The sequence below is a fragment of the Ornithorhynchus anatinus genome, chromosome 20, assembly GCF_004115215.2.
Source record: "Ornithorhynchus anatinus isolate Pmale09 chromosome 20, mOrnAna1.pri.v4, whole genome shotgun sequence".
NCBI classification, from domain to species: domain Eukaryota; kingdom Metazoa; phylum Chordata; class Mammalia; order Monotremata; family Ornithorhynchidae; genus Ornithorhynchus; species Ornithorhynchus anatinus.
The window spans coordinates 20,606,368-20,632,328 of NC_041747.1; the positions used below are offsets into that span (position 1 = coordinate 20,606,368).

Genomic DNA, 25,961 nt, shown 5'->3' on the forward strand with positions numbered 1-25,961 from the left:
TATATACCTTGGAAAGATGAGCCTCAAAAAGGGCATTTAAAATGTTATCTCCAATTCACAGTGAACAGCATGAACAGTGAGTGAAAAGAAAGATATTATAAAAAGTAAAGGGAAACAATTGCCTGGTGAACTTTTAATGTGTGGGGAAAATATATTCAAAGGTTAAAATAGTGCCACACCTTAACCTAGGCTTCTAATCAAGTCATTACAGGTGAAACATTTAAGAGGGATAATTGTCCTTAATATGTGCTGATGCTGGATTTTTATAGGGTATCTTTTTTAACAGCATCAAAACACTACTGGCCAGACATATGTCTATAGAGTCAGTTATACTCTGAACGAGAATCAACATTTACAATATTTAACACAACTTCATGCAACTGTTCCTGACTTTCCACCTAATAGAAAGGTGTGTTCCTTTTCGAGGTCTTATTTTTTCATCACAATCACATTTATCCTTTTTTAACCTATCAACTCCCCCCCAGTCCTATTTTATATTCCTCCCTGCTGTCAAGTAAATGAAATCTTACTTTTTTATGGTATCTGTTAAAAACCTATTATGAGCCAGCCACTATACTAAGTGCTCGGGTAGATACAAGTAAATTCGCATGGATACAGTCCATGCCCAATAAGGGGCACACAATCTTAATCCCCCTTTTACCGATGAAGTAATTGAGAAGTTGAGAAGTGAAGTGACTTACCCCACGTCATGTAGTAGACAAGTGGTGGGGCCAGGATTAGAAGGCAGGTCCTTCGGACCTCCGGGGCCCGTTCTAGCCACTAGGCCATGTTGCTTCTGTAGGTGGGTGTTTGATTTCTGGTTTGGCAGTGATTACAATCAGACTCAGCTGTTGCTAGCAATAGGCGACCATTTTGTCCTTTACCACCAACAGCTGTACTGCTACTAAGTCGCAGCACTTCCATTCTGTTGCCCTCAGACTGCGAGTTCCTTGAAAGCAGGTTGATGTTTTCCTTTCTACTTTGTGATTCCCAAAGTGAATTCCACTTTAAAGAGGGGCAGCACCCAAGACAGAGCTTTGACCACATTGTTATGCCACAGGTGAGTGAACAAGTCTGTTTTTGTTTTTTTAATCATTCTGTGTGTCATCATACCGGCTAGTAACTGCAACTTCTAAGAGTGCCTACATTCTGGTTAGCTAGGCTGCTCTGGAGCAGTATGGATCATCACAGTTATATTTATTGAGTGCATACTGTGTGCAGGGCACTGTATTAAACGCTTAGGAGAGTAGAACACAAAAGAGCTGGTAGATTCATTCCCTTCCCAGAGTGAGCTTCCAGATTAGAGGGAGTGAGATAAGGATAGTGATGTTTACAAATATACTATTCCCCTCTGGCCCTGCGGTTCCCTAAAGGAAATCTATCTTTAAAAGGTTTTAGCCTGATATTCTACCGCCTTGGTTATGTGGTACACTCCCAAGTGTTCAGTACAGTGCTCTGCACACAATAAGTACTCAATAAGTGATTGATTAAAGTACTTTTCGCCGGTGTCTCATGGCTTAACGGATAGAAGGCGAGCCTGGGAGGCAGAAGGACCTGGGTTTTACCCCGTGTATCTATTGTGTGTGACCTCAGGCAAGTCCCTTCACTTACTTCTCTGTGCCTCGATTCCCTCATTTGTAAAATGGGGATTAAGACTGTGAGCCCTATCTGGGCCAGGGACTGTGTCCAATCTGATTTACTTGCATTCTCCTCAGGGCTTAGTACAATACCAGGCTCATAGTTAAGCACTTAATAATGGTATTTATTGAACGCTTACCGTGGGCCAAGCACTGTTTTAAGCGCTGTGGTAGATACAGGGTAATCAGGTTGTCCCACGTGGGGCTCACAGGCTTCATCCCCATTTTAATAATAATGGCATTTGTTAAGTGCTTACTACGTGCAAAGCACTGTTCTAAGCGCTGGGGAGGATACAAGGTGATCAGGTTGTCCCACGTGGGGCTCACAGTCTTAATGCCCATTTTATAGATGAGGGAACTGAGGCAAGGAGAAGTTAAGTGGCTTGCAAAGTCACACAGCTAATAAGCGGCAGAGTGGGGATTTGAACCCAAGACCTTCTGACTCCCAAGCCCGTGCTCTATCCACCATACCATGCTGCTTCTTAACAACTACCATTGTTGTTATTAGTCCTCCTAGTTCTGCCATTATTTTTATTAGTCCTCCTAGTTCCACTATTAATTAGTCCTCCTAGTTCTGCCATTATTTTTATTATTAGTCCTCCTAGTTCCAACATTAGTCCTCCTAGTTCCAGTATTAATTAGTCCTCCTAGTTCTACCATTATTATTAGTCCTCCTAGTTCCACTATTATTATTAGTCCTCCTAGTTCCACTATTATTATTAGTCCTCCTAGTTCCACTATTATTATTAGTCCTCCTAGTTCCACTATTATTATTAGTCCTCCTAGTTCCACCCCCTTTTCCCTGCCGCTTTCCCTTGCTGGCCTCGGGAGGAAAGTCAGCAGAGGTGAACGGGGCAGAGCCGAAGCCCACTGGATCAGCTCAGTAGGTTTCAGACCCGAGCAAGAGGGGTTTTAGGACCCTTTTAAAAAAAAAAAAATTCTCTTTTTTTTTTTTTTTGCATCCTGCAAGGCTGGCCGGGCACCTCGGCCTGGCTCGCAACCTGTCTCCTCCCTTTAGTCCCTTGCAACATCGCAAGGGAGCGGTAGACAGGCGCTCCCCTCCGGCCCCCAAACACACACAACCACACACCACCACACGTTCACACTCCAAGCCCGCACACACCCACCCCCCCAGACACACACACACCCTCGAGCATGCAGGAGGGCCGGGCAGGACTACTCGGCCTTTAGTCCGGTGGGGGGTCCCCCTCCTTGCTTCTGCCGAGCCCCCCCCTCCAGACCCCCCCAATGCACCGGCTGGTCCTCCTCTGCACCTCCCTCTGCAGCCTCGTCGCCCTGTGCAGCTGCCGGGGGGCTTCGGCGGGACCCCAGGGCGGAGCCTTCAAAGGTTTACGCTCCTCCAACCTCAGGAGAGATGGTAAGAGGACCTGAGGAGGGGTGTCCCCCAAAACCAGAGGTGTAGGCCTCCCCGCAGAGGTGGGATGGGAGGTGGGATTTTTTTGGGGGGGAGGGAGAGAGTAAGAAAGGCAGGCTTCCAGCCTCCCCATCCCGGACCCCTTCTGGGGAAGGGTCCCTCAGCCCCCCCAACCCAGGGGTCCCCCCGGACCCCCCGACTAATCCCGAAAAGTTGGGGAAAGTTGCAAGGGCCGGTCCTTGTTTCTCCGGCAGGACTCTGCTAAGTGGTTTGGGGGTTTGTTCGTTTTTTTGCAATGGGAGAGGGGCGAGAGGAAAGATCTTGGGGGGGGAAGGGGATCGCCCAGGGGTCGGGGGCTGGTGGGACACCCCCCCCCCGGGCAGGGAGGGGTTGGGGGGTGAAGGAGAGAGTTGGGGCATGGCTCACCTCCAGCCCCCCTTCCAGGGGCTTGTCTAGTCAAGTTCTGGCTGGCTGGGTAACTCTTAGAGCTCCTGCAGCTGGAGAAACCCCCTCATCTCCCCGACAGGCTGCAGCTCGAGAGCCCCCCACCCCACCCCAGGCTGCAGCTGGAGAGTGTCCCCCTCCAAAGCTTCAGCTGGAAAGGCTTCTCCCCCCCCCCCCCCCCCGGGGCTTAAGCTGCTTCTCAAGCTCCCCCAGGCTGCAGCCGGAGAGGCTTTTCCCTCCCCAAGCCCAAGCTGCACGTGGAAAGCCGCCTTCTCCCCCACCCCAGGCTGCAGCTGAAGAGCCTTCTTCCTCCCCCTACCCCAAGCCCCCACCCCAAGGCTGCAGCTGGAGAGCCTTCTTCCTCCCCCCACCCCAAGTCCCCACCGACCCCAAGCCTGCAGCTGGAGAGCCTTCTCTCTTCCCCCTCCCCAGGCTGCAGCTGGAGAGCCTCCTTTCTTCCCCTTCCCCAGCCTGCAGCTGAAGTCTTCTCTTTGCCCCCTACCAAGCTTGCAGCTTTAGAGGCCCCCAGCCCCCATTGCAGACTAGAGCTCCAGCAGTTTATCCTGGCCCACGATGGGGGTAACTGGTAGTTTCCCCTCACTCCAGGCAGTGGCTTCCAGTGGCCAACAAAGCGGAATCCCAGAAACAGCAGCTCCCCATGCCCGAGGGCAGCCTGGGTCGGATTTATTTTCCCTGCTTCCCCCTCCTCCTCTCTGGAGGATGCTTCCAAGTCTTTAGTTACTCATCCTGGAGCTGCACATTAGGAGGGAAGCTGGTTTCTACCAAAGAGGTGGATTCCTCTCCCATATCACAACTAAGGCCCACCCTCTGGGAGAGATGATAGGAGCATCCGATAGGTGCCCGGATTTACACGTGTCTCCCAGCTGGAAAGAAATCTCTCTGAAGGACTGATGGTTCAGTCGTGACCCAAGTTCTGAAGTTGTGTTCTTTGGTTTATCTGAGGACACTTGCCTGCTTTCTCTACCTTGAACGAAGTTCATCTGTAGCAGGAGACCTTTGGGCTTGGTGCATGTATATCTGTCGGAAAACGTTGATTTCAAAGCATTTTGTCTGTATTAGACATAGGAAGGAGACAATATCACTTTGGTCATTCATTGTGGTACTTATGGTGCCTACTTTATAATCATTATGTTAAGCGCTTTCCACGTGCCAGGCAGCGTACTGAGCTCTGGGGTGGATACGAGCACATCGTGTTGGATACGGTCTCTTGGCCCACGTGGGGCTCACAGTCTCAATCCCCATTTTACAGATGAGGTAACCGAGGCACAGTGAAGTGACTTGCCAAAGCACTTGGGAGAGTGCAATATAACAGAGTTGGTAGATGTTCCCTGTGCACAGTGAGTTTACAGTCTAGAGGGGGAGACAGGCATTAATATAAATCAGTTATGGATCGCTGTGGGGCTGAGGGTGGGATAAATAAAGAGAACAAATCCAAGGGCAAGGGTGATGCAGAGAGGAGTGGGAGAAGAGGAAAGTAAGGGCTTAGTCGGGGAAGGCCTCTTGGAGGAGATGTGCCTTCAATAAGGCTTTGAAGGTGGGCAGAGTGGTCCTCTCTGTCAAATATAAAGAGGGAAGACATTCTAGGCCTGAGACAGGATGTGAACAAGAGCTAGGCGAGGAGATAGATGAGATTAAGGTGCAATGAGTAGGTTGGCATTAGGAAGCAAAGTGTGCAGGCTGGGTCATAGTGGGAAAGCGGGGAGGTAAGATAACGAGCAAGATTCATTCATTCAATAGTATTTACTGAGTGCTTACTATGTGCAGAGCACTGGACTAAGCTCTTGGAATGTATAAATCGGTAACAGAGACAGTCCCTGCCGTTTGACGGGCTTACAGTCTAATCGGGGGAGAGACGGACAAGAACAAAAGCAATAAATAGAATCGAGGGGAAGAACATCTCATTAATATAATAGCAAATAAATAAAATCAAGGTGATGTACATCTCCTTAACAAAGATGACTGAGTGCTTCTCAAGCTCATGGAGAGGAGTTCCTGTTTGATGTGGCGCTGGATGGGCAACCACCGGAAGTTCTCGACGAACTGGGAAAAAGTGGTCTGAATGTTTTTGTGGAAAATTGATCCGGGCAGCCGAGCGAAGTGGGAACCGGAGTGGGGAGAGGAAGGAGGCAGGGAGGTCAGGAAGAAGGCTGATAAGGTAATCAAGGTGGGATAGGCTACGTGCTCAGATTAATGTGGTAGCAGTTTGGAAGGAGAGGAAAGGCAGATTTTGGTGATGTTGTGAAGGTTGAACCGACAGGATGTGTTGACAGATGGAATATGTGTGTTGAATGCGAGAGGTGAGTCAGGGATAATGCCCAGTTTACAGGCTTGTGAGACAGGGAGGGTGGTGGAGCTGTCTAAAGTGACAGAAGAGTCAGTAGAAGTGAAGTAATAGGCCATAGTAGCAATCATTAAAGGTGGTTTTTTGCTGTGTTTTTTTCTGGTATTTAAGGGCTTGCTATGTGCCAGGGATTTTACTATGTGCGGGGATAGATATAAGGTGATCAGTTGGGACACAGTCCATGTCCCACATGGGGCACACAATGTTAATAATAATAATAATGTTGGTATTTGTTAAGCACTTACTATGTGCAGAGCACTGTTCTAAGTGCTGGGGGAGATACAGGGTCATCAGGTTGTCCCACGTGAGGCTCAGAGTTAATCCCCATTTGACAGATGAGGTAACTGAGGCACAGAGAAGTGAAGTGACTTGCCACAAATGAGGTAACTTAAAAAAGTAAAGTGGAAGTGCCCAAGGTCACACAGCAGACAACATGTGGAGCCGGAATTAGAACCAGGTCCTTCTGATTCCCGGGACCGTGCTCTATCCACCAGGCCATACTGTTTCCCAAATTGATTGGATTCAAATTGGGATACTCTGTTTTCTCCAGAAATGTTTAATTCCTTGGCCTTTCCATATAACTTTATTTGTAGGATCAATTTTGCTTCCGTAAATGGGAAGAGGTGGAAATCATCCCCTGGAGTTCTCATATAAAATAAGAATTGCTATGTAAGCGTTGGATTTCTGACCATTGGAGGGAGCTGTTTTAAAAGGATTCAAAATGGCACCTCTCCTCTGTCCCCCAAGTAACAGCTTTTTTGGGAGAAGGAAAAGTTGTGCAATTCATTTAGCTAAATCTTGGTTAGATGAGGTCGGTAAAACCTGGAGAACCCTGAAGGGTCAGACTGACTTCTCTGGCTCTTTAAATCTGCATTAAACCAGTGATTTACGCCAGGCATTCTCAAAATATTTTATAGCCGTAGCATACCTTGGGGTTCAGGTTCTTCAAACTCAGACTTGATTAATGCACTCTTTCCTCCCATAAGATGTCACTATATCTGTAATTTGTCCCTGTGTTTTTGTAGATATTTCAGTTTCGGTTGTCACGTTTGAACGAAAAGCACGTTCCTTGAGGGTAGAGAATGTCCCTCTCCTTGTCCCAGCAACCTAATGTAACTGAAAGCTTGTTGTGGGCAGAGAATGTGTCTGTTCGATTGTTGTGTTGTACTGTCCCAAGCAGTTAGTACAGTGCTTTGCACACAGTAAGCTCTCAGTCAGTATGATGGATTGATTTGGTGCCGAACACCTTGGTTGGGCTTGAAATATGATAGTGACCTATTAAGAGATGGAAGGGACCCAGTGTCGTTTTTAAAATATATGAGGAAATTGAAGAAAGTTAAACGGTTTAACTGACGACAACGCGATGAGCTTCTGTAGTAGAAGATGTGGAACCCGTCCCTCATTGACTTGTCACCGGGGAAAATGACAGAGCGGACAGGAGTATACTGATTTGAAACGCGATGTGTTGTGTCCTTTTTTGGGCGAGTTGATTTGGGTGACTGATAGCCATCTCTGAAAATATATATTAGCAGGGTGATCTTTAACTTTTTAAGTCAGTGAGGTTTTTTTGGTGTTCTGGTGCCAAGAAAAATTCTAAATGGAATCTGCCTTCCCTAATGTCAGGATGATGCTTGAGGGCACTGTAGCTTTTTCAGGCATTTCCAGCCGCAGCAGATGAATAGTAATCCTCAGCGAAGGCTATATCAGCACTTAGTCATCCTCAAGGATTCCCAGACATATCCACTGTACTTAGAGGAGAGTGGTCTGTTAGTGATGTAATAGTCAAATATGGTGAATGAAAACCTGAAAGCTCAGTTACAGCAACAATGAAGAACTGGGTAAGGAGAAGTAGTGGCTGGGCCTCGTCTTCCTTGATGGTATTTGGAGTAGGAATCTTGATTGTCTTTGTTTCTCTTCTTTCGAGTAGAAATCTAGTTCGGGTCAACGTTTGTTCTAGTGTATAGTAATCTGTAAATATTACTTTCTGGGTTAATTTCCAGGGTAGGGACTACTTAATAAGCTACTACATAAACTCTCTCTGGGATCCTGACGTTCCGAAAGAGTTAATGCAAAGCCATCGGGGGCCTTTTGCTACTCAAAGTATCCTACCTCTTGGTAGATTCTTTGGCTGCGAAGCAGCATGACCTAGTGGAAAGAGCAAGGGCCTGGGAGTCAGAGGATCTGGGTTCTAATCCTGGCTCCGCCGTTTGCTGTGTGACCTTGGGCAAGTCATTTCACTTTGCCTCCGTTTCCTCCTCTGTAAAATGGGGATTAAGACTGAGAGCCCCTTGTGGGTTGGGGACTGTGTCCATCCTGGTTATCTTGTCTCTACCCCAGCGCTTAGTACAGTGCCTGGTACATAGTAAGTGCTTAAGAAATACGATTATGACCAAAGTTGTGTTGGAGATGTAGAAGTAGTACTTAGTCACATCCTTGCCTATTGGGTTGAGGAGGAACTAAGAGTTGTTTTCTTATTTTGGTTGGCCTTGAGTGGGGTGGGAAAAGTCAAATGTTTGTTTTCTAAAGAGCACTCACTTTGCCTGGGGATTAAAGGATGACTCTGTGTGTTCCGAGATGGGCCCAGAAAGAACAGAGCTATGTTGCTTACGCAGAGCAGCGGTTGTAACATTTCTGCGCGTGGCCCAGGCGGATCTTGCATGGCTCAGTGGAAAGAGCACGGGCTTGGGAGTCAGAGGTTGTGAGTTTGATTCCCAGGTCTGCCACTTGTCAGCTGTGTGACTGTGGGCAAGTCACTTAACTTCTCTGTGCCTCAGTTACCTCATCTGTAAAGTGGGGATTAAGACTGTGAGCCCCACGTGGGACAACCTGATTCCCCTGTGTCTACCCCAGCGCTTAGAACAGTGCTCTGCACATAGTAAGCGCTTAACAAATACCAACATTATTATTATTATCATTATCTTGGGAATTCTCCGGTCCTTCTCCGCTCAGTTCAGCTCAGGCAATCAGAAGGGTCGGGTCTTATTCTGCATCTTCTAAGATGCCAAAGAGGAGAGGTGAGGACACGTACAATTGGATCTTGCTCCCCTAAAGGGAGAATCGTTTGAAGTACTGCACTTTGGGATTCTTTTGGAAAACCTTTTTCATATTCACTGCTGTTTTCAGGGGCCTTCAAGTTAATATATTTTAAGGCACCCAGAAAATCTCCACCAAAGCCATTTGGTTTTTTTTATTTATTTTACCTTTCATTTTTGTTGCCACCTCAAATAGAATTCATCCAGGCTGGAAACAAGAAGTAAAGGGTAGCAAGTGCATTAAACCATTGTTTGCTAACTAACGCTAACTAGGTAGAACTTCCAAATGGCCAGGAATTTGGTGCAGGCATTTGTAATCTTCCAGCTTGACTACAGCCTCAGATTCTTGGCTAATTCCACTGCCTGCAGACTTCCTTCCCCCAGCCAATATTAAACTCTGTTTCCTGGATCTTTTTATATATATATAAAACTAACCTTCTGTGCACGTCTCCCCACTCTCTTTAATAATCAACAGTGGTTCCCCAGCCATCACTGCGTCAAGCAAAAACTTCTCATCATCAGCTTCAAACCAGTCAATCAGCTAGCTCTTTCCCCGGCAACCCAGGTTACACATTTCCCTCTTCTCATACCAACCTACTCACGGTGCTCTCCTCTTACCTCACTCACCTTTAACTCTCTCCCCCTTCCTGTGACAAACCACTATTCTCCCTATATTCATAGCCCTTCTAAAATCTCATCTCCTACAATAAATCTTCCCCCATGTGTCCCTTGCACTTAACCACACTACGCATTCATTGTCATAGTTATTGGGACCTTACTCTGTGTAAACTCTGTACTAAGTGCTTGGGTCCACTCACCCCCCAATCTGTTTTATTCTCGATTGCTTCCCTTACCTGCAATTTTATTTTGACTTCTGTTTCCCCCTCTATATTGCAAAATCACTGTGGGCAGGGATCATGTCTCACTAACTCTTACACTTGGCATATCGCTCCGCACCTAGAACGTGCTCAATAAATGAACCAATCCATCGTATTTATTGAGCACTTATGGGTTACAAAGCACTGTACTGAGCACTTGGGAAAGTGCAGTATAACAATATAAAAGACACATTCCCAGCCCACAATGAGCTTACAGTCTAGTAATTGATCGAATCACTAATTCAAGATATTCCTCCCCCTTCCCCTTTGCCTTGTGGGTCCTCGAGGTCAGTGAGCGCATCTCCCAACTCTGTAATGTTATACTCTCCCAAGCACTTAATACAGAGCTCTGCACACACTTAAGCCCTCAGTAAGTATAGTCGATTCTGAATATAAATAACTTATTGAGGGAGGAGTCTCTTGACTCTAGACCTCCTTCAGAGAAGATAAATTTAGGGAGAACTTCCAAATTTAGCATCGATGGATAACTTAGCATTTCTGAATGTGTCTACTGCCAAAGCTGGTGTCTCCAGGTACCTTGTTACTGGTCACAGTGTTCTGTTACATGATTCTACAAATCACCCTTAGTTTCAGGGCGTATTTGAGTTGTAAAATAGGTTATGAAAGAACAAAACAACTCTCCAGCAACCAGAATTTAAATAGAAGTTGAAGAAAATGCTCTAAAATACAGAGAGCTGCAGTAAACCAGTTTTGAAAGCAGTCCGAAAACCTAGGTTCAAGATTGTTTAAATTCAACATACATTGCATGTTGTTATTTTTTCCCTTGTTTTGATAACGTCTTGCAGAAGCCCATAAGGTTTACTTTTTTTTATTTGAAGAGACACTGAGCCCTGACTTTAGCAGTTGAACCTTAATTAAGTGGCAGTTGGTAGGTGTTTATATTAGATATCTCTGCACCAAATAGTGGAAGGTATTAGGTACTGTGAATTCACTGAGTGGCAGTGGAATTATCCATCATTTTCCTTAGAACATGAGCTTTTCATTTTTAGTTCATAAAAATGAAACCTTATTGTTTTGAAACAGTAAGTTTAAAAGAAGCACATCCCTCTAGACAGTAAGCTCGTTTTGGGTAGGGAACGTGTCTACCAATTCTCTTGTGTTCTTCCAAGCGCCTAGTTTAGTGCTCCACAAATAGTAAGCGCTCAGTAAATGGACTGAACCAAGATGAAAACTGCTTCCTTGCAGCATACTTGGAATTCTGGAATCAGTCACATCCTTTGCAGCAAAATGGGAAGGAAGGGGGGATCCTTATATTTTTTCCTTAGCAATTGAGTCATGTCTCAGATTATCCTCATTTGTTTGTCTTCATTTTCCATTTTTTGCGCTTTGAAGAGCGTAAGATAGTGCTTGAATACTGAATAGTAGCTCTTTTTACTGAAACAGATTTGCAAGATCCTTGGGCAGGGATTGTGTATAGTGACTCAATTGTATTGTATTCTCCCAAGTGTTTAATACAGAGCTTTGTTTAACATAAGTGTTCAGTAAATACAATTGAGAGTGGTGCAAGTTCAAGGTTGGGCCAAAGATGACCTTCTCTCATCTTTCCCTGCAATCTTGGAAATGGGCTGAGAGGAAGTACTAAGAGTAATTATATTTACTGACCGTCTACCAGAAGAGAGGGATTGTTGATCACCTGGGAAGACGCCAAAGCTGGACCCAACCACCTGGAGAAGCTTTCTACAGGCTGTTTTATTTCTAAAACAGCACGGCCTCGTGACTGGGGCCTGGGCCTGGGAGTCAGAAAGTCCTGAGTTCTAATCCTGACTCCACCACTTCATTCAATTGTATTTATTGAGCGCTTACTGTGTGCAGAGCACCACTTGCCTGCTTTGTGACCTTGAGCAAGTCACTCTGTTTCTCTGTGCCTTAGTTACCTCATCTGGGAAAGGGGATTAAGACTTTGAGCCCCACGTGGGACAGGGATTGTTTCCAACCTGATTATCTTATACCTACCGCAGCGCGAAGCAGCGTGGCACAGTGGATAGAGCGAGCGTGGGCCTGGGAATCAGGAGGTCCTGGGTTCTGATCCTGACTCCGCTACCTGTCTGCCATTGTTCTTGGGCAAGTCACCTTTCCTTCTTGTGGACGACCCCAGAGTCCAGGAGCGGATCCAGGGACGGCCTGGGAGGGAATGGGGGTTGGGCAGGTGGCGGATGTTGGGAGTGACACTGTGACGTAGGCAGGAACTACCAGCAGCCAGAGGGTGGAAAGAGTGGTGAACTGTGCTCTGTTATCCTTCTCCCTCCTTTTCTACCTTGCCAAGGACTGACCCTGACTTTCCTGCACTGCCCATGATGTCTTAGTGGCAGGAATAGAGGTGTTAGAGCCTGTCAGCAGACATGATATTAACAGTTTTATGATGCAAGAATAGGATTTTTTTTTAATGGCATTTAACCGCTTACAATGCACCAGACACTGTTCTAGGCGCTGGGGTAGATACAAGAGAGTCGGGTTGAACACAGTCCCTGCCCCACATAGGGCTCACAGTCTTAATCCCCATTTTACAGATGAGGGAACTGAGGCCCAGAGACGTGAAGTGACTTGCCCAAGGGTTACACAGCAGACAGGGGCATCATCATCCCAGGCCTGGGCTCTACCCACTAGACCGTGCCAATTCTCCAGAATTACAGACTGTTACCCTTATAACTGAATGTATTTGCCCTGGCAGGAAAAGATTTTAAACTTTTCCCTTACAAAAGAAACAAAGAATTAAAGAGCACCAGGCACTGGAGTCATCAAAAGTGACAGCACAATGAGAGTCAGCCTCTTTGTATGCACAATGGAGTCAGGTTCTGGGATCCAGAGTTGGCCTATTCAGTTACAGGCGCAGGTGAATTTTAACGTTGGTGGCATCTGCTCTGAGTTCAAAGGACAGCCATATGAAATATTCATTTGAAAAGTGACTTTGAAATATCTCAGGCAAAAGGGCATATTATTTACTAGAGAAAGAGTTCAAGGAAAGAACCATAGAGAACACTTGTTCTGATTTAGTATTTCTGGCTCATTCTCCATAGGCCAGTTTTGGAAACAAAAATAAAGAGGACTCTAAGGTACACAGAAGAAGAAACCTCTTTTGAGTAATATTTTCTTTCCTACTGGCAGAAGAGTTACTTCCGGTAATAAGAATGAGACATTTATTAGTATATCTTTTCCCATCATGATGGCATCCAAATTATGTATGATGATGTCACATTACTTTTTGTACAATTTCAAGGTTTTGGCAAGGATGGTGTAATTAAAGTGTATTGAAGCAAAAAACACCATGGGTTCCGTATCAACTCTCATTAAAAGAGATCTTCAGTGAAATGAAAATTTTCATTTCAATTTCGGGGCAAAATGAGGGAAAGTATTTCTTAACAGCATCTGGCTGTTGTGGGATGCTGTGACAGATTATGATTTTGTGTTAGGATTGTATTACACGAATCTTACTGGATTTCGAAACTTTTTCAAGTTTTATAATATGCTTCCAGCCTTCATTTCTGATCTGTTTCAAGATCTAGTCTCCCTTTTTTTAATAAAGAGAGTAGGTGATGGTATGTAGAGATAAGAACAAGAAACTATGGCTGGTTTTGTTTGATTGCCCCGGGTCTATCTATTGCTTGCTACTGCCGTTCACTACCATCCAGGAGGACTGTCACTCGTATAACTCAGTCGATCGTATATTTTGAGTGCTTACTGGACTCAGAACACTGTACTAAGCACTTGGATGAGTACAGTGTAACGGAGTTGGTAGACGTTCCTCGAAAAGAGCAATGTGTGTTTTTTTAAATACATGGCCTGTTCTAAAGAACTTGCCCACACTGCAGAAATCTCCATTTTGAGCGTGGCAGAAAACATTAGCTTCTGTTTGTTCTTCCATAAAGCTTAACCTCTCTCCTGAGCCGCAGGAATAAGTTACAGAAGCAGGACGATCTAGAACAAAAGCCTGGGTGTCAGACAACCTGGGTTCTAGTCCCGGCCCTGCCTGTCACTTGCTGTGTGACCTTGGGAGAGTCATTTAACTTTTTCAATTAGGTCCTGTTAAAATATATTACCCTGTCATCTGCTTTGAGGTCGAAAGATATTTTACATGTTTTTCAAATACCCACTAGAGTTCAGTGAACTCTACTCAGGGTCAGTCACAATAAGAACAGTGACAGTTAAGCGCTTACTGTGTATCAAGTATGGTTCGAAACACGGTGTAGATAGATGATTAGGTTGGACACAGTCCCTTTCCTACATGGGGCTCACAGGCTAAGTAAGATGAAGAACAGGTATATAATCCCCATTTTCCAATTGAGGAAATGGAGGCACAGAGCATTTAGGAGACTTTCCCAAGCTCACACAGCAGCCAGGTGACTTGGCCAGGATTAGAACACAGGTCCTCCGATCTGGGGTCTTTCCACTAGGCCATGTTGCTTGGCTCGATCCATGTGCGTGTCTCCCAGAAGACAGCACTAATTGAAATAGATTTGAGATCTGCTAATTTGGTAGTGTGGCTTCTTCCACGTATTCCTAAAAATCATATGAGTTTTGTTTCTTTTAATCCTACATCAGACACTTGGATTTAGCCTCTCTGTGATGATCCTGACTCTTGCCTTCTGTGTGACCTTGGGCAAGTCACTTGACTTCTCTGTGCTTCAGTTTCCTTTTCTCTAAAATGGTGATTATACATGTTCTCCCTTATGTTGAACTTGGAACTTTCTGTGGAATGGGGATGATTTTTTTTTAAGGGTATTAAGTGCTTATTATGTGCCAGGCACTGTTCTAAGCACTGGTTTAGATACAAGATGATCCAGTAGTCCATGTCCCACATGGGGCTGAAAGCCTTAATCCCCATTTTCCAGATGAGGTAACTGAGGCACAGAGAAATGAGGTGACTTGCCTCAAATCATAGAGCAGACAAGTCGCAGAGTTAGGATTAGAACCCAGGTCCTGAGCTTCAGGCCTGTGTTCTATCCAGCAGCGATGAACCATTGCTGTTTCATTATGTTTATATTGGGTCTATGTCAGTACTTCGGGCTTAGCTCAGAGTGCTTAACAAATACTATTATTTGTTATTATTACTATTAATTGTTCACTATTATTACCGTCCCTAGTTTTCCACCGGATCGCCATTTCACAATGGCATTGGATTTCCATTTTTGCCATTATACACAGATACATTTTTATCAGGGTCGAATAACAGCCATGATGATTGTGGTATTTATATAGCACTTACTATGTGCCCAGCACTGTACTAAGCGCTAGGGTAGTAGATATAGGTAATGAAGCTGAACACAGTCCCTGTCCAGTATGGGGCTTCCAGTCTAAGAAGTGGGGAGTCAGAGTATTCGATCCCCATTTTATGCACAGAAAAGTTAAGGGACATGTCTAAGGTCACCCAACAGGCAAGCGGCAGAGCCAGGATTAAAACCCACATCCTCTGGCTACAGGGCCCATCGTCGTTCCACCGGACCCATGTCAGTGATAAAGAAAATTTGAGGAATATGGTGATATGAAGTCTGTTTTCATAGGCATATTCCGCCATCTCCCATTGTGGCACTCTGGTTATTGAATTTCAGTGCTTGTATTCCTCGCAACAGCCTCTCACTGCAGTGTTTACTTAGGCTTTAACCACCTCCCTCTTCAACTTTCTCCTCCCCCTTGGAAGTATTTTGATCGACTTGAATGGAGTGATTAGTGCACGGTCATTTTAGCACTAGATGACTGCAAATTGACTGTGCCTGAGAGTTCAAAGACCTCTGCCTCCAAGAACAATTTAGTTGCTTTGTTTTACAATACCTTGGATTGTTGACTTTGTAATTTATGGTTTGGTTTTTCCCTCTATTGTTTTCTAAGTATATTTACCCGAGTTTAGATTATCAGCCTCTTGTGGGATAGGAACCACATTTAATCTGTTTACATTGTAATTACTCCAGCTCTTAGTTCCTTTATTTGTACTCTGTAGCAGAGGGATTTATGAAATACTTTGCCACCTGGCGTGGTGGATAGACTATGGCCCTAGGAGTCACAAAGTCATGAGTTCTAATCCCGCTCTGCCATTTTGCTGTGTGACTTGGGCAAGTCACTTCACTTCTCTGTGCCTCAGTTACCTCATCTGTAAAATGGGGGATAAGACTGTGAGCTCTATGAGGGACAGGGACGGTGTCCAACCTGATTTGCTTGTATCCACCCCAGCGCTCAGTAAAGTGCCTGGCACATAGTAAGCGCTTAAATGCCACAAATATTATTATAATTATTACTATTAGATAATATGCAACATATGTTTTTCTTTAATGCGTGGTGCCTTTTTTTGAAGTGTGTCCAGACTTTACATGAACCCAGTAGAATTAGAACAGTAACAGGCTCTGGGATAGTGGACAAAGAAAAACCTGCCGATCATGCATTAAACAGGGCAGCTAATATCGCAGTGTTAAGCACTTCCTGCCTGCTAAGCACTGTACTAAGCTCTGGGGTAGGTACAAGATAATTAGGTTGGACACAGTCCCTGTCCCACTTGGGACTCACAATATAAGAGGAAGCAGCACAGATATTTAACCCCCATTTTGTAGATGAGGAAACCGAGGTCCAGAGAAGTTATGGGACTTGCCCAAAGTCACAGGACGAGGCATGTGGCAGAGTAGAGCTTACAACTCAGATCTCTTGACTTCCAGGTCTTTCCTCTTGTTATCTCTTTTTTAAAAAAGTAGTTGGTACTTTACCCTGGCTGTTTTCTGAATAAACGACACAGACATTTTCAATATGGAACACTTCCAGTTACTACTGTGGCTTGTTTGGTACATGGTTGGTATGTGGGGATTGCTTTTTTTTTTGGCATTCCAATCAGGGACACCAATCTCTTGAGGACAAATAAAAGTTCCTTATGACAATTTTGATCTTCACATTTTAGAAGCCAACAAAGTATCTGTAAGAAAGGGGAGACAGCTAATTATCAGAAAAAAAAAAACCCAGAATGAGACTTAGAACCACAAGGGGAAATCTAAACCGATTGAATTGTGTATATCAACACTGGTCCAGGTGTCTTGATAGCCCAGCAGGATAAATTACCTCGTATCCAGGTTTCGTCTTATGCCCGTTATATTTTTGGGGAACTGTAAACTGATAAAGTGCGAGCTAGTGGAAAGAGGCCTGGCCTGGGATTGAGAGGACCTGGGTTCTAATCCCAGCTCTGCCACTGACAGGCCGTCTGACCCTGGGCAAGTCAGTTAACTTCTTGGTGCCTCAGTTTCCTCATTGGAAAAATAGGGATTTTTAAAAATGGAACTTGAGTGCTTATTATGTACCAGGCATTGTACTAAGCACTGGGGTAGATAGAGAGGTTACTCACATTGGGCACAGTCCCTGTTCCACATGGGCCTCACAATCTAAATCAGAGGGAGGAAGATTTAATTCTCATTTTACGGATACTGTAAATGAGGCACAGAAGAGCTAAGTGACTGGCCCAAGGTCACACAGCAGGTAAGTGGCAGAGTTGGGATCAGAACCCAGGTCCTCTGACTCCCAGCCCTGGCTCCTTCCATTAGGGTCACTTCCCAATTCCAGCATTCCTGTATTTAGTACAGTGCTTGGCAAAGAAGTGCTTAAATACCAGAATTACTATTATTCTTAAGGGTGGCCTTTTCTGAAAATGTGTGATAGATTATTTTTTATAAAAGGGAATTCTACTTCTTCCTACCAATTTTCTCTTCCACCTTCCAAGTTCTAAAAAAAAAAATGTGATCCTCAGCCTGCCAGTTCTCTCCTCAGTGAAGGACACACAAGTTTTTTGTGTTTTTTGCAATCAGTTGTGTCCAGAATCCTGCAAAGAGTTAAAAGGTCCCCTTCCTTTTCTCTCAAGGGATTAGCTAGGGTTTCTAAATACTCATCCCAATACACCTTTCAAGCAAAGTTGTGCTATTCATGCCTCTAGAACGTTAATTGTCACATGCGATATTCAATTGGATAATGTGAATAATAGATGTATCCTTCCCCAGAGGAGACCTGCTAATAAAAGCCCGGTTGTAAGAGGCGGCATTTGTAAGAGGCGGCATATATCATTGTGTCCTGAGGAACGTTGTCAGGGTGGCTGTCAATCTTTTGTTTTGTATTTCACTAGCAGTAGTACAGCAAAGTTCACTGTGTTGCTGGGGTGAGCACTGGAAAAAATATTGGAATATTGGGATAAAAGGGAGTCTCTTCCTCTCCCCCCAACACTGCTTTTTGCAAATTAAGAAGCGAGACCCGGGTCTCATGGTGGAAATCATTTGTCTTCTTGATTCTTGGGGATCACAGAAGTGCTTTGGCCAAAATGAAAAGGTGACAAAGGGAGTCTCCCCTTGTCGTTTTATCAAAGGGAGAGTATATGCACCAGAAGCCCTATCATGCTGTCCTTCCAGTGGGCCTAGTGATCTCTGGAATATCCAAACTGGAAAAGAGAAGGTGGGTGGGGGGAGGATCAAATTTGATGACACCGTGGAGCTTCGGCTGCCAAGAAAATCGACAACACTGCATGGGTTCCTAGACACCACCTGTTTACAGGGTCTTTGCAGTTTGATCTGCTTTTTGTTTTCATCAGCCCTTTACAGTTTGCCAGTTGGTTCATAAAATACACATGAAGGCAAGCAGAGTTCTTCCTTATTACCCCACTAAAATAAAAATAAGGGCACTTAGGTTTGGGTCATCTATCACAAACCACCAGCACAATTGACATTGATTATGGCTCTTCTTGGCCTCCTTAGCTGTTTTAGCTATAGGATGTTAAGAATCAAGATGAAGCTAGGGGTGTCTTTATTCCAATCTGAATTTTGAGCCAGTACTCCTGTAGATCAGGGGACGTGTGAAGAGATGCATCGACTTAGGATGCTAGGGAATGTTGGTATTTGTTAAGCGCTTACTATGTGCAGAGCACTGTTCTAAGCGCTGGGGTAGACACAGGGGAATCAGGTTGTCCCACGTGGGGCTCACAGTCTTAATCCCCATTTTACAGATGAGGTAACTGAGGCACAGAGAAGTTAAGTGACTTGCCCACAGTCACACAGCTGACAAGTGGCGGAGCTGGGATTCGAACCCATGACCTCTGACTCCAAAGCCCGGGCTCTTTCCAGCGAGCCAGGCAGGGAAGCAGCATGGCCTAGTGGAAAGTGCACAGGCTTTGGAGTCAGAGGACCTGAATTCTAATCCCGGCTCCTCCATTTACCTGCTGTATGACCCTGGGCAAGTCACTTCTCTGTGCCTAGGTTCCCTCATCTGTAAAATGGGGCTTTAAAACAGTGAGCTCTTAAGGGACATGGACTTTGTCCAACCTGATTAGCCTATATCTGTGCCAGCACTTAGAGCAGTGCCTGGCACAAAGAAAGTGCTTAACGCATACCATTTAAGCAAAAGCTCAGATTTAAAATTGTGTCCTTCACATGTGATGTTCAAAATCCGGATCTTCCCGAACGCTGATTCTCAAATGCCAGGCTAATCTGTCTGTTGCTGCTGTTTTCCAGCAGTCTGCCGCTATACAGCATTGTTTGAGACTGTGCCTCGCTGTGTCTTTAAAATAATTTTGAAGGGAGCATTCACATCTGTCTCGTAGGAATTGGATCTCCCCATTCAGCCCCGAAATACAGAATCTGGAAGTTCCTACTCTTTGGGGATCATTTTAAAGATTGCTGTCCAGGTCTGAATGTCATTTCAAAAATTCACAGTGAGCATTATGGCTTAGTGGGAAAGGGCATGGGCTTGGGAGTAAAAAGACCTGATTTCTAATTTCAATTCTGCCAGGTGACCTTGGGCAAGTGACTTAACTTTTCGGTCCCTCAGCTTCCTCATCTGTAAAGTGGAGATTTAATATCTAATCTCCCGTCTGCTTGGACTGTGAGCCCCATATGGGACTGAGACTGCCTGACCTAATTAACTTGTATATATTCAAGCACTTAGAAGAGTGTTTGTCATATAGTACGCACTTAAATGTCATAATTGTTCTAACACCTCCTCATATAATAATTCATATGAGTAAGATATCAATTCAAATAATTTCTAGGTTTAAATTTCAAAATGCATATAAGTAAAGTTTCTTCCTGTGTAGTTATTTAACTTTTAAGTACACCTAGCTTTTGCTCTATTTACCCCAGTGCTTAGAACAGGGCCTGGTACAAAGTAAGCACTTAATACCATTTAAACAAAAGCTCACTTTTTAAATCATGTAACATACCAGGATAGGTCAGACAGATTTACCAGAATCATTTGGATTATTGCTTATTTTTTATGGTATTTGGTAAGCACCAGGCAGTGTACTAAACGCTGGGGTAGATACAAATTAATCAGGCTGGACTCTGGCCGTGAACCACATGGGGCTGATGATCTTAATTCCCATTGTGCAGAGGAGGCTGCTGAGGCACAGAGAAGTAAAGTGACTTGTCCAAGGTTTCACAGCAGACAAGGGGCAGAGCTGGGATTAGAACCCAGGTCCTTCCGACTCGGCCGGTGCTATATCTGCCGTGCTGCGCCGCTTCTTTTCAGCTCAGCTTTGCTTGTGGAGCTAAGGCAATGCAGTAAAGCATTCCCTCTTTTTATTTTAAGCATCATATGAAACATAAAAGACGTGGTCACTATCCTCAGGTTGCTTATTTGCTAACTAGTTACAAAAACCATACCCCTTCCTCCTCTGGGCAACAAGGACCATCTTGAGTTAGAGGACATATCTGTTATTGCTGTCTTCCTCAGGCTTTCTTTGGAAGAAGTTACTCTCCAAAACAGAACACATCATATAAGATAAACCATTCGTTCCTGTAAAATTCAGAATAACAAAACTCCCCAGTGGCTCTGATTGTTGGGATTAACATGGAGTGGAAAAATGTAAATACAGCTGTGTATGGTGTGTAGGAGATCCAGAGACTCGCATCGACAAGTTCTGGAGATATCTGCCCCAGCTTTGAATAATATTAATTTTCTCCCCGAAAATAAGTTTTCCTTGATCTGTTTCAGCCTGTTCTCCCTTGGTATGAAAAAGCACTCAAGTATAAGGGATAGAGCTTGCAAGAGCTCTTGGAATGTTAATCTATTGGCAGGAAGTCTTTCCTTGAACGATGGTTTGGTTTACCTCTATATTTTGAATCAGTTGTTCAATCGGTGGTATGTATTGAATGTTTATTGTGTTCAGAACACTGTACAGAGCTCTTGGGAAAGCACAGGATAAAGGCAGACATGATCCCAGCTTTCAAGGGGATAACTACCTGGGAATATAAATATATGTGTAGCTCTTTGAGGGTACATGGACCAATGATGTTTAAGACTCCTCTACCCTAAGCAAACTGATGTAGATTCACTTTTATTCACCAAAGCAGGTATCAGTAATGTATTCGGCATGTAGCATGTAACGGGGATCTTTAGAATTCCACTTTCCGAGTTTATTCGAGTAATTGACTGCAAGTGAAAAAACCTTTTCAAGAAACTGAATTCCCCAGGTGTGCCATTGAACATTGCTTTCCACTGAGTCGCTTTTCTGCCTAAATTGAAAAGAGTGATAAAGATGCCTCAGGAAAAAAAAAATAGAGTATGCCCAAGTGGATTGATAAATTACATTAAAAAGATTGAATTTGGTGTGGGAAGTATAATCTGCTTCGTTTAAAAATGTGCTTTTAATGAAAACAAACTATGTGATAAATACTACAAAATAAAGGTAGAATGGTTGGCTGTGAGGAAACTCAAGGAATCACCCCATTTATTTGATTGCTTTTAAGAGGGACCACACCCAAACAGATACTTGCAAGTTTTATTTTAAAAGAAATAACAGCAAAAACCACTGGAGGAAGCCTTTCATACTGAGGGATGGTTAAGTATGGAATGTGCTTCCCTCGTCAGTGTTTCCACTTTCCCCCTATAGCCTGTTAAACTTAGGGGCAGGGAACGTGTCCGTTAACTCTGTTGTACTGTACTCTCCCAAGCGCTTAGTGGAGGGCTTTGCACATAGTAAGCGCTCAATAGGTAAAATAGATTGATTTTTTGTCCTGGATTAACTCATTCTAGTCTGTCTCGTCACTGTCCCCTTGCTCATGTCCTCCCTTCCACTTCATATCCCGCAGGCAATCACTCTCCCCACCTTCCGTGCCTTATGGAAAGCACACCTCCTCCAAGAGGCCTTCCTGGACTAAGCCTTCATTTCCTCTTCTCCCACTCCCTTCTGTGTCCATCTTGCATTTGGATTAGCACCCTTTATTCATCCCTCCCTCAGACCCACAGCATTTATTTATCTATCTCTCCCCAACTTATTGACTGTAAGGTCACTGAGGACAGGGAACATCCTGCCAATTCTGTTGCATTTTACTCTCCCAAGTGCTTTGTATAGTGCTCTGCACACAGTAAGTGCCTGATAAATGCAGTTGATTGATTAAACCGTGTGCTCGGGAATTTGGGAATGTTCCCCTCAACAAAGTGCATCTACCTGGATAAAAATAGAACGCAATGTCGTACTTAACAGATGTATCCATGTGGGCAGCAGTGGCCAAATTATAATCACTACATGTTTCATTTTCTTTAATGTGTTGATTATTTAGAATGCAATCCTCACAGTCCATACATCTGCCACGAGCAATCAGTCATATTTCTTGAACACTTATTGTGTGCAGAGTACTGTACTAAATGCTCAGGAGAGTACAATATAACAATATAACAAACTTCCTGCCCACAGAAAGTTTACAGTGTAGAGCCTACATTTTAACTGATTGCCACCCCAACCCTACCCCATAGCCCCAGATAAATTGAAGAAATTTTCATTTTACCATGAAAGAATATCAGTGGTTTAAGAAACACATGAAGCATTTCTTGCCAAAAAAGAACCTTAGGAATACATAATATGTGGCTAGACCAATAGTCTTTTCAGCCCAGTGGTTTCTAGATCGTCTCCTTTCCATCCAAATTGACACAGGTATTGTGCAGATGTTCACAATATTCCATGTTGACTACTGCATCCGATTCCTGGCTTAATCCAGACTGTCATCTCTCTAGTCCATATTAAACTTTGTTGCCTGGATCAATCTTGGAAAATGAAGTTCTGTGCAAATCAACTCAATCCTCAAGACCCTCCAACGGTCATCTATTTGTCTCAGTATCAACCAGAAACTCTTAACAGCTGGTTTTAAGACACTCCATCATTGATCTCGTATCCTCTCTTTTCTCTCAAGCCTTTCATCTTTGTCTCTCAAGATACTCTCTTCACTCAACCACATTCTCACAGTATTTTGCTCACAACCTCTCCCTCTGCCCAGAACCTCTTCCCATATCATCCAACAGGCTACAGCTCTCCCCATCTTCAAAGTTCTTCTGTAATCTCATCTTCTCTAGGAGGCCTGTCTCTTTATCTCTTGATTCTAGACTGAGAAGCAGCGTGGCTCAGTGGAAAGAGCATGGGCTTTGGAGTCAGGGCTCATGAGTTCGAATCCCAGCTCTGCCACTTGTCGGCTGTGTGACTGTGGGCAAGTCACTTAACTTCTCTGTGCCTCAGTTCCCTCATCTGTAAAATGGGGATTAAGACTGTGAGCCCCATGTGGGACAACCTGATTCCCCTCAGTCTACCCCAGCGCTTAGAACAGTGCTCGGCACATAGTAAGCGCTTAACAAATACCAACATTATTATTATAGACTGAAAGCTCCCTCTAGACTGAAAGCTCTTGGTGGGCAGGGAATGTGTCTAGTATATTGTATTATACTCTCCCAAGAGCTTAGTACAGTGCTCTGCACATGGTAAACACTCAATAATTGTTTAATTTCTAACCTCCCCATCCCTTAAATCCCCATCCCATGTGACCACTTTCATACCGCCTAAGCACTAGGTACTCACGTTTCCTCATAGCATTTATGTTCATACAGTTAAACTCTACTGTTTGTCCCTACCTGTAATTTACGCCCGTCTTCTCCACTAAACTATGAGTTCTTTGAGGACAGAGCTCGTGTCTCCTAATTCTCTCGTACTCTTAAAAATCACTGTACAGAGGCGCTTAGTACTGATGGCATGTTCCATTGAATGCACGTGCGTGAGGACACGTTTTGTGGAATGTGTCAACCCTTTCGGTCTGAATGAGATGGCCAAAGGTTTGAAGCTCCTTGATTGGGATTGTGCCATTGAATGACCCTCATCTTCCCCTTTAATGACCAATCCCAGGCCTCTGAATTCAGGTAAATCCCTCCTGAACCTTGTATTATTCCTAATGGACATCATTGACGATTCCTTTCAATCATGGGCCTATCATCTGTGAATTTGTCTAAAACTTTACTGAGCCTATTGACAACTTTGGGGAATGGTGAATTCCATTCCCATGCATTTGTATTCCATTGGCAAGTTTCCTCTATTTAACACAGAGGCCCTTGTTGTATCACATTTCATCTCCCGAGTGAAAATAGGGGCATTCTTAAAATATCTCTCGGAACCAAATGTTACCCCATTCAGTCGAAGTCCTTTTAGAAAACAGCATCTACTGGAGTGTTTTCAGTGATAAATGAAATGTTCTAATTGGAATATTGGAAGATTTTTGGGTTAGAGAAAGCAGTATAATTTGTTCATGATTGTGTGGGCAGGATTTTGGGGAAATGTAGCAGCCCTCATGTGAAGAGTTTCTAAGATTGAGGATAGTGTTCTTATTTAGACTTGGTTTTTTGATCTCCTAGATATGTGGCAAATATTCCTATGAGTACTTCATTAGATGAACTAAATGGAAGGCTTGTTCTTCAATTCCCTTACAAATTCCCACAAGTAAATGGAGGAGAGACTATTTTTTAAATGCCTTTACGTAGCCCCGATAGTTTATCTTCCCTTTCCAACCGCAGAGTTATGCAAAACCTTTCTGTAACGTCTCCCAAATGGACTCTCGAGGCAATTGAGTTGACAAATTTTTGGAGCCCGGCACGAACTTACTGTTCCTTAAGTGATTCAAGACTTGTGTTTATTTTTCCAATTTTGGCAGTTTTTCATGGAACTTGAAAATTTTATCCTAACATTAATTTATAGTTCTGTCCTCTTCCTTTTTATGTTTGGTATCCCAGCCAACCCCCTCCATGCCCTTCCCCCTAGACTGTAAGCTCCTCGTGGGAAGGGAATGTGTCTTCCCACTCTGTTGTGTGGTACTCTCTCAAATGTTCAGTATAATGCTCTGCCCGCATTGAGTGCTCAAATAACCATTATTAATTGTATATAATTGCAGGCTAATCCAGATGATTTAGCTTCACTTTTTTAATTCTTCATTGAAATTAGTGAATAGAAATATTTTATTGTCACCCCACCCACCCGTGTTTTTGAGTCCCAAAGTAATCTTTTGTCATAAGAGCAGTGATAAAATGCCTTAAAAAAAAAGCCCATCACGAGTTCATCCTCTGGGCCTGACTATGAATAAATGACTAGTCAATATCGGCAGCATCTTGTACTCACTACAAAATAAGACTAGAGATTCCGTGTAATTTCCATGGACTGTATTACAAATAGCTAACATGCCCATAAAATACTTGGTTTTATACCTTGGAATTGCTTTGATATAGAATCTTAGACCTCAAAGTGTCCATCAGGTGCAGTTTCCTATATCTAGGCAAGACTATATCTATTTAGACTGATACATATCTATTCTATTGATGAAAGTTTCATTGGATGCTTATTCCAAACCTCTAAGTATAACAATAATGGTGATTTTGGCAAAGCACTTATTAATTGCCAAGCACTGTACTAAACATGGGGGAGAAGAGTGTGGCTTAGCGGAAAGAGCACGGGCTTCCGAGTCAGCGGATGTGGGTTCTAATCCCGGCTCCACTGCTTGTCAGTTGTGTGACTTTGGGCAAGTCACTTAACTTCTCTGTGCCTGTTACCACCTCTGTAAAATGGGGATTAAGACTGTGAGCCCCACATAGGACAGCCTTAATTACCTTGTATCTACCCCAGCGCTTAGAACAGTGCTTGGCACGGAGTGGGTGCTTAACAAATACCATCATTATTATTATTGTACGAGACAATTAGGTTCCACGTGGGGCTCACAGTCAAAGTAGGAGGGAGAATCCCTGCTTTGCAGGTGAGGAAATTGACGCACAGAGAAGTTAAGTAACTTGATCGAGTCACACGGCAGGAATGTGGTGGAGCCGGGATTAGAATCCAGGGCCTGGCCCCTCTCCTCCTTCAACTGTGTTCCCTATGTGGGACAGGGACTGTGATGACATGATTATCTTGTATTTACCCTAGCGCTCAGACGGTGCCTGGCACATAGTAAGCACTGAACAGATACCACAATTATT

The 25,961-nt window shown here is 44.0% G+C and overlaps 1 protein-coding gene across 2 annotated transcripts in view; it reads left to right on the plus strand.

Annotated features, from left to right (window-relative positions):
- Positions 1-2,623: 2,623 nt before the first annotated feature.
- Positions 2,624-25,961, plus strand: part of PDGFD (platelet derived growth factor D) — a 127,833-nt gene continuing 104,495 nt past the window's right edge. For both annotated transcript variants that reach the window (XM_029048169.2, XM_029048170.2), the window contains exon 1: positions 2,624-3,015. In XM_029048169.2, the coding sequence (XP_028904002.1) occupies positions 2,886-3,015 (130 nt within the window). In that variant the 5' untranslated portion in view covers positions 2,624-2,885. The remainder of the gene's footprint in view (positions 3,016-25,961) is intronic.